Source organism: Elephantulus edwardii, unplaced genomic scaffold (genome assembly GCF_000299155.1).
Source record: "Elephantulus edwardii isolate Elephantulus edwardi_28Jun2011 unplaced genomic scaffold, EleEdw1.0 scaffold00308, whole genome shotgun sequence".
Lineage (NCBI taxonomy): Eukaryota > Metazoa > Chordata > Mammalia > Macroscelidea > Macroscelididae > Elephantulus > Elephantulus edwardii.
Genome location: NW_006400058.1, coordinates 656,766 through 673,105, shown reverse-complemented (window position 1 = coordinate 673,105; position 16,340 = coordinate 656,766). Strand labels below are relative to the sequence as shown.

At 47.8% G+C, this 16,340-nt stretch overlaps 1 protein-coding gene across 1 annotated transcript in view; it reads left to right on the top strand.

Moving 5' to 3' along the window:
- ZNF428 (zinc finger protein 428) overlaps positions 1-12,654 on the top strand; it is a 13,961-nt gene extending 1,307 nt beyond the window's left edge. Inside the window, exons 2-3 of the mRNA XM_006901071.1 lie at positions 3,613-3,821; positions 12,134-12,654. Coding sequence (XP_006901133.1) covers positions 3,746-3,821; positions 12,134-12,645 — 588 coding nt within the window. The 5' untranslated portion in view covers positions 3,613-3,745 and the 3' untranslated portion in view covers positions 12,646-12,654. The remainder of the gene's footprint in view (positions 1-3,612; positions 3,822-12,133) is intronic.
- Positions 12,655-16,340: the final 3,686 nt, after the last annotated feature.

Here is a 16,340-nt window from a genome sequence, read left to right as displayed (position 1 = left end):
TTTTTTTTTTTTTTACATTTCCTATAATTATATTTTATTAATTTTCATAAACATTTACAGAGATTTTGGGCTTCCACTCATTCATTGTTGCACTAGGACACCCCTTTAAATTGTCAATTCAGTTAAACACTGAATAATACTTTTGAAAATTATACTCTAAACTATTGCAAGTGACCTGCTTACCTTAAATATTTATTTGAAATTAAAATGTAACTGGGTGCTCTCTGTTTTTATTTGCTTAATCTAGCAACTTTATCCTAGAGTTGGTATTGTTATGTTTGGTCAAGCCAGAACTGACTCATAGCTGACTCTCCAGCAGGGTTTTCAGAGGCTATAAATCCCATCTTTCTCCAGTAGAGCAGCTGGTGGATTCGAACCCAGTGCCTTTGGGTTGACAGTACAACACCTTACCACTAAGCCACCAGAGCTCCCAGAATTAAGTTGTGTCCACCCAGTTGGAACCAACTCATGGTTGACTCTCCAGTGGGTTTTCAGAGGTAGTAAACTGTGTAGAGGTTGTCTGTCTGTCTTCCACTGAGCGGCTGATGGATTTGAACTGTGTACCTTTGGGTTGGCAGCGCAGTTCCTTACCACTAAGCCACCAGAGCTCCCTAGAGTTAAGCTGTTGTTAGATGCTGTCGAGTTGAGTATGACTCGTAGCAACCCTATGAACAACAGATCTGAACCCTGTTCTATCCTGTGCCATCGCTCACAATCTTTGATACACTTGAGCTCACTGTTGCAGTCACTGTAGAATTCCCAAATTCGTGGAGACTCTCAGGCAAATACAGTATCATGAGAACTTTCTGGTCCTTTAAAGCCCAGGACCAGGTGTCTTATTTGGGAAACTCGCTTAGCAATGCTGCCATTCCTAGCTCTAGGTTTCAGCCTGGTTTTTCACTAGCCTTAGCATTAAACTTGACCTCTAAGCTTGAAGGAACCATTTCTTTTCCATCTGTTCCCAGTGCCTAGCACAGGCCTTGCCTTATAAAGGGTACAGCTGAGGCTCTTAGCCTCTTTGCTAACTGGCTGTCTACTTTCAAGGGGTACCCCAAGATAAACCCAACCTCCTTCAGTAAAGTAGATTCCATCGCCCAGGCACCCTTCTGGAGAGAGTTGAGCTGCCCCTGGAAGGTTAAGACTATAATCTTATGCACATCTTTGCTCCTGTGGACTTTTTAGTTAGCAATCAAGTGCTTAACCATTGCGCCACCAGGGGTCTTTTCAGGGAGTATAGTGGAAAACAGAAAAGGGGTAAGGGGGTGTGAAGAGGAAGAGAGGAAAGAAGGCATTTTTGAAGAAGTATTTGGATTGGAAGGAATTGCAGAGGCTGTGACCTTTGAGGAATGAATAGGAGTTCTCCAGGCAACCTAGGGCAAAGGAAGACATTTTAGATAGCAAAAGATGTGGAAGGGCTGGGGATTATGAATACCAATATCACATACAAGTAAAATCTTGCTGAAGATTATTAAAATACAGTTGGAACAGTATATCAGCATACAACTGCCAGCACCCTAAGCCAGCTTTAGAAGAGGTGGTGACACCAGAAATATTATTACCAATGTGAGAGGAATACCAGAAGGATGTCTGTAGTTTATTATATTTATTTATCTGTATTTCATTGACTGTGCAAAAGGATTAGACTGTGTGGATCACAGCAAATTATAGCTAACATTGAGAATAATGAAACAGTGTGATTGAAGGATAGTGTGAAACAATATATATAAATTTTGTATGAAAACCAATATAAAAAATAAAAAAAAAGCTGTGGAAGGGCTTAGGTGTGTACAGAAAGGACTAGAAGTCTGGATGGCTGGAGTTTATAAAGGAGTGGGAAAACCAACTATTTCTGTTCAGGGAGTACCTATTGCATAGTGGCAATTTCTGTTTATGAACCTTCCCAAAGGAAGATCATTTTATGAGATCTTGAAGTCTAGTTCAGCACCTACCAGAAGCTGTGACACTGGGCTAGTTGTTTATTCTTGCTGTGCCTTAGTGTTCTCTTCTGTATAATGGGGGTATTATCCTTTTCTTAACTTACTCATAAGGAAAACATTAGTTGAGCCCTTGTTGTTGTGTACTGTCGAGTTGGAACTGACCCATAGCTGACCCTCTGGGTAGCTTTTCAGAGGCTGTTAATCATACAGGAGAAATTGCCCAGCTTTCTCCCACAGTACAGCTGGTGGCCTTGAACTGTGTGCCTTCAGGATTGCAGCATAGCTTCTTGCCACGAGGCCACCAGAGCTCCCTGAGTTGAGCCCTGAGTTTGATGGTGAGACAACTGTAGAATGGCAGGTTTAGGATTCACAAGTAGACACCATTGTTCCACGGTATAAATTTATAGAGAAGTAGGGCTAACATTAACAGGTTGGAGTAGCCCTATTTTTTTGCTCAACTATGAGATATCATCTCACCCCAGTAAGAATAGCAAAATTTAACAGAACAGTAAACAACAAATGCTGGCGAGGTTGTGGAGAAACTGGAACCCTTATTCATTGTTGGTGGGAGTGTAAAATGGTGCAACCACTATGGAAGGCGGTGTGACGCTTTGTCAGAAAGTTACAAGTAGAAATACCATTTGACCCAGCAGTTCCACTACTGGGAACATACCCCAAAGATACCGTAACCACCACCCAAGCAGATACATGCACACCCATGTTTATCGTGGCTTTGTTCATAATAGCAAAGAGTAGGAAACAACCCAAGTGTCCATCAACAAATGAATGGAAAGAGGAACTGTGGTTGAAAAACAAGGAACTCATGAGGTATACAAAATGGGTGACCCTGGAGGACATTATGCTGAATGAAATATCTCAGTCACAAAAGGACAAATACTGCATAATACCACTGTTGTAAAATGGGACTGGCATTGGGGCTGGGGGGTATCTGAGAAAGATGGGATAATTTATGTATACTGCATTGAAACAGATGAGGGAGAGAACTTTAAAAGGGATATATGATTAGGTGTTATTGTCATGACAGGAGTCCAGAATGAAGGCTGCATAGTGGAGTGGACATGGGGGGAGGGATTGTATAACAATGAAAGAATTTTACTTTTCAAAGAGAAGAGCGAACTGGGGGGGAGGGGTGGGCAGGAAGAAAAGTGCACTAATGAATGAATGGAAATCCAAGGTCTCTGTAAACTTTCATTAACATTAATAATAATAATTTTAAAAAATCAATGCAAAAATCCCCACAAACCCCAAACAAAAACCCACAGCATAGCACAGCACACACATGCACGCACACACACACACTCAATTAAATACTGAAATATTTTCTGACTGACGATACTATCACTGTTACACCAAGTAATCCCTACCCTCCACTGTCACTTTGGACCTTCTCCCAATCCCAGACCTCCAACCTGCTCAGCACCTTCAGGGTTAATGGACAGGGCCTCCCTCCATTCCTGCTTCTGATTGGCACCTGGGCCAAGTACCTGAGGAAAGTGAGTGAGAACAACAGAGGTCGCCAGCCAAGGTCTGCAGATGCAGGACAAAACTCCAGCCATTTTTGTCTCATCCCCAAAGTTGACCACAAAGCTAAGCCTGGGAAATGCTTTGTGAAAATTTATTGAGTCACCCCAGGCCTTTCTTTCACCCTCCACAGCATCCTTCTCAACCTGCCAATCATACACTTGGGAGAGGAGCTTGTGGCCAGAGGTGTGGCTGTGGAGAGCTGGCCAGGGAGGGACACTGCCCAGCTGCTGCTCTGCTCCTATCGCTTGTCCCCTCCCCCGGCCATGACAGAGACCCGTGAACCTGCTGAGACCGGGGGCTATGCCAGCTTAGAAGACGAAGACGAAGACCTCTCCCCAGGTAAGGGGGTCTTAGACGTGGTGTTGATGTGCGTCCTGTGCTGGGTGGGGGTGTGGGTCTTGCTGGAAGGTCTGGCCAAGGAGGGGCTCTGTGTAGGTAGAGGTTCTGGTCTGACTGGGACTCCTTTCCCTACTGGAGGAACTCTTCTGGGTGGGACTCATACAGACTCTAGATTGGCTGTGTTCTTTCTCCTTGCTGGATTTTCTGGATTGGTTATGACTCTTCTCTTCGTGGGGGTTTCTGGAGTGACTGTGACTCCTCCTCTCTCGGCTCAGGGTTCCTGGTTGCCCGTGAAGAGTCTTACTGACTATTCTAGATTGGCCAGGACTTCTTTCCCTTCTCGGGCTTCCAGATGGGCTGTGATCTCTCTCCCGGCTGGAGGTCGTGGCTCGACTGTCATAGTGCTTTGTGATGAGGGCTCTGAATCGGCTGGTTTCTGTCTCCATGCTGGGGCTTCTCGATCGGCTCTGTTGTCTCTCCCTGCTGGGAGTTCTAGACCTGCTGCTGCCCCAACCTTTGCTGGGTGTCCTGAATCTACAGTAGTATTTCTCCCTGCTGGGACTTCTGAACCAGCTAGAACTTCTGTCTCTACTGACACGTCTAGACAGGAGATGACTTTTGCCCTTGCTATGGGTTCGGGACCTGCTGAGTCTTCTTGTCTGAGTAGGAGTTGCCTTTTGTGTGGGATTTCTCGTCTGACTGTGAGATCTGTTCCAGCTGTGGTTCCTTGTCCTTCTGGGAGTTCTAGACCGGCTGTGCCTGCTTCTGCTTCTGGATCGGCTATGGCTCCCTGCTCTCCTGGGGGACCTAGATTGGCCATGACTTCTGGTCCTGCTGGGGGACCTAGAGTGGCCATGACTTCTGGTCCTGCTGGGGGACCTAGACCAGCTATGATTTCTGGTCTTACTTGGGGACCTAGGTCGTCCGTGACTTCTGGTCTTGCTGGGGAACCTAGATTGGCTGTGATTTCTGGTCCTGCTGGAGGACCTAAACCAGGTGTGACTTATATTCCTTCTGGGGGTTTTAGACCAGCTGTGACTTCTGGTCCTGCTAGGGGACCTAGACCAGCTGTGACTTCTTACCCTTCTAGGGGTCCTGGACCGGCTGTCACTTCTGGTTCTGCTGGGAGACCTAGACCAGCTGCGACGTAGGTTCCTTTTGGGGGTTCTAGACCAGCTGTGACTTCTTACCCGTCTGAGGATCCTGGCCTGGCTGTGACTTCTGGTCCTGCTGGAGGACCTGTACGGGCTCTGATTTTTGGTCCTTCCAGGTGCACTGTCCAGATTGTAACTCATGACCCCACCAGACAGCTTAAGTGGGCCAAGGGCAATTATCTGACTGTAACTCCTTGCTCTCCTTGGTAACGTGGGCGACTGACTGTCCCTCTTCTTGCTGACTGTCCTGGTCGGGCTGTTACTCCTGGCCCTGCTGGATTTGGCAGCCGCCCCAGCGCTGCTCCCCATTCCCGAGGCCCCTGGTTGACTGGCACTCTTCTCACTGCTCACAGCCCCAGGCTTGTTCTTGCCACTCCTCTTCCTGGGGTGTTTGCGCTGGACAGCAGGAGTTCTCACCCTCCCAGGCACACCCGATCTGGCCCTGTGAGTTCTCCTGCTGGGTGTGCTGACACTGCTGGGTGAGCTCTTGGAATTGGGGGTAACGTTTCTGCCAGTTCTGACCCGGCTCTGTGTGCTCCTTTGCTCGGTGTGTCTCGTTCCACTGGCCCTGCTGGGCTTGTTGTCTGTGCTGGCCTTGCTGGGTGTTCTTGCTTTGTCTCGGGCCTGGGACTTGCTGTGGGGTGGGTTAGAAGGTGCCCTTGTACCTGTTGACTTGGTGGACTTGGAACTGCTTGGGCTGCTGGATAAGTCGGGGGCGGCTGATGGCTTGGGAGCCGCTGAGGAGGTGTTGGGCACTGCTGGCATGGTGCGCCTCAGGGAGCCAGGAGCCCTGGGCGACACGGGCACGGATGGCCCAGTGGATGCTGGCAACATGCCGGGCTTTGTGGCTCTCACAGGTGGAGAAGGCATGGTGGGTACAAAAGGGCTGCGGTTCTGGGAGTCACAGTAGGCGTAAAAGACCGGCTAGCTGTGAACGATGACCTGATTGCCTTTCACAGGCCACTGGGTGAAGTCACAGTGGGAAGTAAAGACCTTGCTGGGCAGCTGGTGTGAAGTCAGAGGTGGGCGGAGACTGCGGGGAGGGGCCCTGGCCCTGCGCTGGGGCTGTTAGCCTTCTTGTCCATCTGACCCACATCCCTGTGCTGGGCTGGATGAGGGATCCCTCCGGATGAGTCAGGCCTGCCCTAGTGGGTCCCAGTCTGAGAGAGGAGGCATATTGGGACTTGAATGACTTCAGCCTCCAGGGTGATCAGGGCAGTGATTAGGGGTGTGTGGTTAAGGGGCAAGTGGGGAGACATCTCTGCCTAGGGGCCCAGAGAGGGGTCTGGGCACCAGAGATGGTAGCTTCATAGAGGATGGAGTCCACGCTGGGTCTTGGAAGATGAGCAGGAGGTCACAGGCGGATAGTAGGGAACAGTGGAGGAAACCTTTGTTAAATTGCAGGGAGACAGTTGGACAGAAAGGTAGAAACAGGTAAGAGAGAGTTGTAGGGGCTGGGGTCCCTCAGTCATTTACTCCCCATTTTGGGCTGGGGGATGCCACGGACCTGTGGGCCTGTCCTCCTGGAGTTCCAACTGTGTGTTTTTTTAGAACTCTAAACTTGTTCTAGCAAGGCCCATGTAGTCATAGTAATATATGTATCTTTGTTGTTTTAGATGCCATCAAGTACGACTCATAACGACCCTTTGAAAACAGATCTGAATCCTGTCCTATCCTGTGCCATCCTCACACTTTCCGACATACAGCCCATTGCTGCAGTCATGGCCTCAGGCCACCTCACGGAGGGTCTTCGCTCCGTCTCTGCTCCTCTACCTTTCCAAGCAGGATGTCCTTACGTTTCCTCGCAGCATGTCCAAAGTGTGTGAGGTGAAGCGTTGCCCTCCTTGCCTCTAAAGAGCATGTGTCCTTAGATAGAGCACTGGTGGCACAGTGTGTGCAGTACTAACCCAAAGGCTGCACCTCCTGGCATTTTGAATCCACGAGCAGCTCCACAAGAAAGGAGGGGTATTCTCCTCCTGTGTGATCTGTTGAGTACCATTGAGTCAGAACCAGCCCCCAGCTGACCCTCCAGTGGGTTTTCAACTGCACAAGAGGAGACTGTTAATCCTCCTATGGAGCAGCTGGTGATTCAAACTGTGTTCCTTTGGGTTGCCAGCACAACTTCTTACCATTAAGCCACGAGAGTGATTTAGAGCCTCCAGAAACCACATACAGGAGGTCGTGAGGATGGCGCAGGGCTGGGCAGGGTTTAGATCTGTTGTTCATAGAGTTGCTATGAGCTGTAGTTACTTTGTTGGCACCTAACCACAATGAGCATTGGTGGTGCAGTGGTTAAGCACTGAGCTACTGACTGAAAGGTCGGTGGTTTGAACCCACAAACCACTCTACTGTATCCATGAAGATTTTATGTGCATGCGTGTGTGTACATCTATGTCTGTGTGTGTATATGTTTGGGTATCTTTGGAAATTCTGTTGGACAGCTCCACCTCGGCCAGTAGGGTCCCTAGGAGTTGGAATGAACTCAGTGGCAATGGGCACATAATTCTCGCCCTTTTTACAGGAGACCCAGGTTTGACTTTTGGCCAGTGTGCCTCATGTACCACCACCCACTTCCCACCTGTCAGTGTCAGTGGGGATTCTTGTGTTGCTGTGGTGCTGAGTACAGGCTAAGACCAGGAAGAAAGGCCTGGCATCCTGCTTCTGAAAATCAGCCAGTGGACACCCTGTGTATCCCAGCAGGCTGATCCAAGACTGATCATGGAGCTAGTTCAGATCCAGGCAGCGTTTTGCTCCAATGTACGTGGGGTTAGCATGAGCTGGGGCCTTGATGGCAGGTAACCACACAGGTGTCTATGAAACCTGTTGCCAGAGAGGTGATTCTGACTCACAGTGACGTGTTGGTTGTTGCTACAGGGTAGAACTGCTCGGTGGAGTCTTATTAGCGATACTGTCGACAGGAGCAGATTGCCAGGCTTTCCTTCAGTGGCACTATTGGGTAGGTTTGGATTCCCAGCTTCTAAGTTAATCAAGAGTAAACCAGCTCTGTTAATAAATATTTTTATTTACTTAGCTGAATATTTATGTATGCATATGCTGTTGTTGTGTGTTGTTGAGTTGGAACTGACTCACAGCTGACCCTCCAGCAGGTTTTCAGAGGCAGTAAATCTCATGGGAGGAGATTGCTCATCAGTTTCCTATGGAACAACTGGTAAATTTGAACTAAGAACCTTTGACATTGCAACTCAGTTTCTTACCACTAGGCTACCAGAACTCACTAAATGTGCATATAAAACTACATATAACAAAGTATATATAGTATATATGTCTATATAGTCCGTTCTCAGGATTCATGGTAGTTGTAGGGTTTTTTTACCCTTCCAGGGTTTTTTTATTCTGTAATTAAACCATCACACAAGAAAACGTTTCATCCCAAAGAGTTGTTTCCCTCTCCCTAAGCTATTTCTTGCTAAACTTTAAATCCTCTCTCACATCATGTAGAGCCACATTAAAAGCATAGAGGGTAAAAAAAAAAAAAAAAAAAAGCATAGAGGGTGACAAAATGTCCTTAAGTTTGCTGACAAAATGCCCATGTCTTAACTTTAAAACACAAAATCAGAGTTAAAGCATCACTTCATTCACACAGCACATTATCAATTACTCAACAGTGTCCCACTATCTGGGAAGTTTCCGTACCTGGTTTCTTCTCTGCATTTAAAAGGTTTTAACCAGTGATCCAATCTGTTTGAAATAGGCTGCTAGTTCAACTTTAGATGTTTACTGGGCTGTTTTCAAATACAGAAACATTTAAGAGTGGCATGTGAACTATTAATTTTGTTTCCCACTACCTACAGGAAGAATTCACTGGGGTTTTGTTGTTGTTATGTGCTGTCGAGTCACCTGAGACTCATAATGACCCTGTGTACAACAGCCCTAAACCCTGCTCTATCCTGTGCCAATCTCATTGTCTCTTACACACCTACCCCCATTACCCCAGTCACTCACTGAATGAATCCATCTCATTGTTGAAGGTCTTCCTCTCTTATGCTGTCCCTCCATCCTCCCAAGCATGACTCTCCAAAGACTGGTTCTGCCTTGCAACATGTCCAAAGTACGTCAGACGAAGCTTCAGAATCCTTGCCTCCAAGGAGCTGTCTGGTTTCACCTTCCCTAGGATAAACTTGTTTGTTCTCCTAGCAGTTCATGGTATATTCAGTACTCTTGTCCAACACCACAGCTCAAAGGCATCAATTCTCCTTCTATCATCCCTAGTCATTGTCAAGCTTTCCTATGCATAGCAAGTAATTGCAAAGATCATGGCCTCTATCAGGCACACCCTGGTCTCCAGACTGACATCGTTGTTCTTCAGTACGTTGGTCTCTGACAGCAGATTTTCCCTATGCAATTTAATTTGTCTTTTTTATTTCCTGGCTTCTGGTACCACAAGTGTTGATTGTAGAGCCAAGCAAACTAAAGCTGTTAACAATCTCAGTCTCTTCACCATCCATCACAATGCTGCCAATCAGCCCTGTGGTAAGAATCTTTGTTTTCTTGATGTTGAGCTTCAGTCCATATTGGAGGCTGCAATTCTTGACCTTCTGCAGCAAGTGCTTCAGGTCCTCCTCAGTTTCAGCAAGCAGGGTTGTGTCATCTGCATAGTGCAGATTGTTGATGAGTCTTCCTCCAATCCTGATGCCACATTTCTTCTCATAGATCCCAGACTCCCGGATAATCTGTTCCTCATAGGAGATAGGACACATTCCTGGCATACACGCTTCCCAAGTTTGAACCATGTATTGTTTTTGCGCTCTGTTCTGATGACTACCTCCTGGTCCAAGTATAGGCTTTGCATTAGCATAATCAAGTTGTGCTTTTTGAGGACTCTCTGAGTAATACAGGTAGTTCTAATGGCCTAGTGTGTAAGGAGTTACACTTCCAACCCAAAGACAGGCAGTTTGAGTCCCACAGAAGCTGGGAGAATGATAGGCAGTCTTCTCCTGTGCAATTTACTGCCCCAGAAAACCCGCCCGAGGGCCAGCTGTGAGTCTGTCATGAGTTGAGTTTTTTTAATTCTGGGTGATGTAAACAGTTAACATGTTTGACTACTAACGGGAAAGTTGGAGGTTGGCGTTCAGAGGTCACCCTGAGGGGCCTCAGACAAAAGGCCTGGTGATGCACTTCCAAAAAAAAATCAGTCACTGAAAACCCTGCAAACACAATTCTGCTGTGACCCACTTGAGTCAGCACAGACTCTACAGGACCTAGACTTAGAGCGGTAGGCGTTTAACAAATACTATGCTGTCACTTTCTGTTCCTGGTTGATATAAGGCTGCATGCGTTCCTGCAAGCCTCTGGTCACAGCCCCCACTGATGTCAGAACACAGTTGTGTTTTATTTTTAAAATGTATTTCCTGTATATTGGTGATTTGTTAACATTGAGTCCCTATCCAGTAGTCCTGTGCTGATACTTATGTGAAGCTTGCCTAATGTACGCATTTTCCCAGGAGGCTCAGTGCTTAGAAATAACAGCCAGCACTTTAGCACGGGGCTTAGAGGCCGTTTTAATCCAAAAAAATCTCCATCACCACCAACAGCATAAAGCTTATAAATTCTAAAACATGGGACAAAGACACCACTGGTTTTCAGGATAAGAGTGGAAATGAAAAGGCAGAGTCGTATATTCGACTTCAGCTGCAAAGATATGAGTCAGAAAACTCAAGTTCTGTGCATGCCCATGCATGACCGCTAGAGAGCCTGAAAGTAATTTCAGGGTTACTAAATTGGAGACTAAGGTGCGTCTGATACAGGCCATGGTCTTCGCAATCACCTGTTATGCTTCAGAGAGTTGGACAATGACCAAGGAGGATAGAAGGAGAATTGATGCCTTTGAGCTGTGGTGCTGGAGAAGAGTATTGAGAATACCATGGACTGCTAGGAAAACAAACAGATTTGTCCTGGAAAGGGTTAAACCGGGTGGCTCCTTGGAGGCAAGGATTCTGAGGCTCCGTCTAACATACTTTGGACATTTTGTGAGGAGAGACCGGTCCTTAGAGAGGGACATCATGCTTGGGAGAGTGGAGGGACAGTGCAGGAGAGGAAGGCCCTCTATGAGGTGGATTGATTCAGTGACTGGGATAATTGGGATGGGAGTGTCAGAGACAGTGCGATTGGCACAGGACAGAGCAGAGTTTAGGGCTGTTGTACATAGGGTCGCTATGAGTCGCAGGCGACTCGACGGCACATAACAACAACAACAATGTATTTTAGCCAGTTGTTAAATTTGCAACTAGGGTATCTGTGGATGTGGTGGATTGGCACGTGGTGTTTCTATTTGCTAGAATACCTATTCAAATGAGCACTTGTTCAGTTCCCTACAACTATCCCTCATAGGCCCTCGGCCAGGAATACATTCCATGTTAGAACTGTGTGACGAGAGCTACCCAACCTCTCTCCTTTGGTTTCCCATTTATCATTTGAGCATGATGAGAGTATCTCCCTGAAAGACTTGTGTGGATTAAAGGAGTTTATCTACATCAAGGGCTTGAGGAGGAAACTTGTAAGGTAAAACCTGCCAAAGCTGGAACCTGTGAGCGCTGGAAACCTGTCAGAGAAGGAAAACACCAGTATTTTCCACTAACAGACTGTGATAGAAAAATGAAGACTGATTGTCACCAAGTTGGAACCTACTCGTAGCTGACCTTGCAGCCAGTTTTCAGAGGCTGTAAATTTCCTGGGAGGAGATTGCCCATCTTTCTCCATCACAGCAGCTGGTGAATTAATTCAAACTACAGGCCTTGGGGTTGGCAGCACAACTTGCCACTAAGCCACCAGGACCCCCTGTGCCTTCTTAAAAGCAGGAGACCTTTAGAGACCCAGAGAAAAAGGCAGCCCTGTGGGATGCCAGCTCTCAATGGATCAAGCATCATTGTTTCTCTACAGCTGCCACTCCTTCTTTGTCAATATGAAGCCCCAGAGATGTAAAAGACATCCATTGGTTTGACACAGGGACTGAGTACCTGTGGTGGCCTGGGGCCTGCTGAGTACACTGGGCATTCTGTGAAGGAATGGGGTGGGGGTAGGTGGGGTGTCGCTGGGCCTCCCAGCTTGTGGTGAGTTTGGCGAGGCTCTGCAGGGAGGGACTGCTTGGTATGGCCCTGTGTCCTCTGGCCTCACTGTCATTCTCTGTCTGTCCCCATCAAGGCCCCGAGCACTCCTCAGACTCCGAGTACACTCTCTCAGAACCTGACTCCGAGGAGGAGGAAGATGAAGAGGAGGAGGAAGAGGAGACCACTGATGATCCTGAATATGACCCCGGCTACAAGGTGAAGCAGCGCCTGGGGGGAGGCCGGGGGGGCCCATCCCGCCGGGCCCCCCGAGCTGCCCAGCCCCTGGGCCCCCCAGCCCAGCCCTGCCAGCTCTGTGGCCGCTCACCCCTTGGGGAGGCCCCACCAGGCACCCCACCTTGCCGGCTCTGCTGCCCTGCTCCAGCCCCCCAGGAAGCACCAGCCCCTGAAGTCAGGGCCCTCGGGGAGGAAGAGGAGGAGCTGCCTCGGGCTGGGGAAGGGTCTGGGGAGGTCAGGGGAGCTGGGAGGGAGGAAGAGGAAGAGGAGGAGGAAGAGGGTGCCTACCAGTGCACTGAGTGTGAGGATTCCTTCGACAGCCTGGGAGAGCTGCATGGCCACTTCATGCTTCACGCCAGGGGTGAGGTGTAGGCAGAGCCCTTGCCTGGGTGCCGGGGCGAAATGTAGGCAGAGCCCCCCTGCCCAAGCACCGGGGTGAGGTGTAGGCAGAAGCCCCCACCTGGCTGCTCGGCAGGATGGGAGGAAGGGACTGGGCAGGTAGGGGTGGTCACATGGGAGACGGGATCCTGCTGATCTGTGTCGTCTTAGCAGTAGATGTGTGAAGGGCAGAATAAACGCCAGACTCTGTGTGTGTCAGTCCAGCAGGTGTCTGGCCCGTGTTGTGTGTGTGTGTGTGTGTGTGTGTGTGTGTGTGTGCGCGCGCGCGCGCGCGCGCATGTGTGCACAGGCACTGTCTCCTGGGCACCTCCGTACTCAGGGAGCCTTAAGATCACCATAGAATGCTTCCATCCTTGGATTTGCACCTCGAAGCTGGATGCTAAACCAGTTGGGTAGGCCTATGGCAGTGACGCCAACCCAAAACATCACTAATACAACAGCATTTGTACACACAAACACACAGAGTTCAGGCTGGGTGTTTCTGGGTGGGGGGAAGATCTCCTTTAGGCTTGAGGTCACCCTCGTGACTGAGGGAGGGTGGCCACCTTGGGGTCCCACCGTGTGAACTAGAAGAACGTCTAGAAGGACATGGGGCCTCTCACAAGCCCTGGCTTGGAACCTGCACATGTTGCTAAGCAACCAGTCACATGGCTACCGCCAACTGCAAGGGAGCCTGGGAAAGGCCGTGGAGCCAAGTGTCCAGAAGCAGAGAACAGATTTTGGAGGACAGCTAAGGCTTGCTGCCATATTGCTGAAGTCTTTACAAAGAGACTTTAATGATAATTATAGCTACGTTTTACCAGGCGCTTCCTGGGTGCCAAGTGCCGCACTAGTGCCTCATATGTGTATATATATATGACACAGGGAAGTTGTGCATCTAGGAACTCACCAAAATAGAATCTTAATTATAATTATAGCTGCTGCTGCTGCTGCTTTCCTACATACTTTTTCCTGTGAGATCATCAAGTCCTTAGAATAACTCTGAGGTGGAGATTGCAATCCGTTAATTCATTTAACAGATATGCTTTGAGTGTTTGCTCTGCTGCTGAGAGCTCTGAGCATATACCAGTGAATAAAACAAAATTCTTGTCCTAAAGGACCTTATGTGGGGAGTGAAGGGAGCACTGGTGAAAACAGACCATAAACAAACAAGCAAGTTCTAGTACATGCTGGGTAGTGATGCAAACTGGGGAGAGAAAACAGCAGGGGCGAGCCAGCGTGCTGGGAAACTCAAAACCTCAACACCGCTGAGGCAGAATGGACACATGGCTGAGCCTCTTTTGGGTTTCTATAAATCTGTAAATCACACTGTAGGAGACTGTGTCTCCCTCAAAGCAGCTACTAGATTCGAACTTCGGCCTTTGGGTTAAGAGCTGGCCTTTGAGTTAGCAATGCAACTCTCTCATTGTGGAAAGGAGTTAGTCCTCCCTGAGGTCCCTGGGTGGCGTCCTTTGGTTTCCTCATGGCTACAAACTGGCAAGTAGCTGGTTTGAATCCACAGAAGGGACTGGTCGTCTCTCTCTGAAAGATTGAACCCCCTGAGAGGGAGCACACTTCCACTCTGCAGCCCATGGGGTCACTGTGAGTTGTCATTGACTTGGTGGCAACAAGTTTTAAGCCTCCCTGAGGAGGTGACATTTGCTCAGGGTCTTGAAGGAGGTGAGGGAGAGAGCCATGCAGGCTTGTGGAGAAGAATGTTCTAGGCATGAGGAGGCAGAAGCCAAGGGGACCAGAGATGTCATGGGGGGAAGGTATGTTAGACAAGTGGCAGAGGGCCAGTTCCTTACAAATTGCTCAAAACTGAGGCTCTGTTCTGCAGTGGGAAATTCCAATACACAGAAACATGGCACCAAATCACCTTTGAGAATAGATGCTGGGCCTCCTCCATTGCTTTCTCTCCAGGGCGGAAGGACCATCCTGTTCCTCTGGGATGTGCTTTTCCTAATAAATCTATTTAACTTTCATCTTCAAAAAACTAAAAGAAAATATATGCCAAACTAAAATGATCACTCCCACTCAGTAATCATTCACTATATGCCAAGCCCCATTCTCAGGTACTTTGTGTCGGTTTACTCACAGAAGCTTGACAAGAACCTCCAAGAACAAAGCCCAAATTGTCGTAATGTCCATCCTTAAGTCAGCAGATTGGGCCCTGGGCTAAGCACTTTTATATGGACAATCCCAGGGGTTTATTATGAAGTAGAGACTGTTACTTACAAACAAACTCACTTCATTCATCTAGCTATTTATTGAGCACCTCTTAGTCAGTAGGCACTGTTCTGAGGCTGGGATTACAGCAGTGAACAAAATTCCTGTCTTTATAGCATTATGGTGGGGAAGACATAGTAAAACTGACAGAATCCGTATAATTAGGTAATGTGCAAAAGGTATTTATTGATGGAAAGTACTAAGTGCTCTGGAGAAAAGGCAGGGAATGGGGGAGGGAGGCCTCCATATATGTGAAGGTGTGACTTAAACAGGTGGTCAGGGCAGATGGCTCTGAGGAGGTGACATCAGAGCGGAGAGGCGGGGAAGGAGGAGCAGTAAGCCGTGTGTTCTCAGAGGGCTGAGGTGGGGGGGGGTGAGGTGAGGTTAGACTTAACTCGTCAGAGCTCAGCCCCTGAGAAACAGGAACCCACTTCCCGAGAATTTTCACTGAGCCAGCTCTGTGGTAAGTGGGAAATGGACATAGATTAAGTCCTGACAATAATTAAGGGCTTTTAATATTATGACCATTAGAATGGGCAGCTACTGTGAGGAAGGCACTGAGAGACTATGTTTTAAAGCAGCTGGGCCTGGTGCAACCACTGTGGAAGGTGGTGTGGCGCTTTCTCAAAAAGTTGCAAATAGAGATACTATATGACCCAGCAATTCCACTACTGGGAATATACCCCAAAGAGACCGTAACTGCCACCCAAGCAGATATACGCACACCCATGTTTATCGCGGCTTTGTTCACAATAGCAAGGAGCTGGAAACAGCCTAAGTGCCCATCAACAAACGAATGGATAGAGAAGCTGTGGTATATTCACACAATGGAATACTATGCTGCATTGAAAAACAAGGAACTCATGCAATATTATTAAAAATGGTGACCCTGGAGGACATTATGCTAAGTGAAATATCTCAGTTACAAAAGGACAAATACTGCATTGTGCCACTGTTGTAAAACAGGACTGACATCAGGGTTGGGGGGAGACTCAGAAACATGAGATAAATAATGTATATGGCACTGAAACAGATGAGGGAGAAAACTGTTTAAAAGGCATATGTGATTAGGTATTCTCAGAACGAAGACTGCATAGTGGAGTGGACCTGGGGGGAGGGATTATAAAACAATGAAAGAATTTTACTTCTCAAAGGGAAGAAGTGTACTGAGGTCAGAGGGGTGGGCAGGGATAAAAGTGCAACAATGAATGAATGGAAATCCAAAGTTTCTGTAAATTTTCATTAAAAGTAATAATAATAAAAAAAATTTTTTTTTTAAAAAAAAGCAGCTAGGCCTAGCTTTGAACCCAGACACCTGGGTGCAGGGTGTGTACTTTTAGCTGCTCAGCCAAGGCCAGAAGTGGTGGAGCAGTTGTCACAGCCACCATCCAATTTATTAAGGTCTCTGTGCTCTACAGAGCTATTGAGTTGGGTTTTGTTTTTTGGGTTTTTTTTTTTTT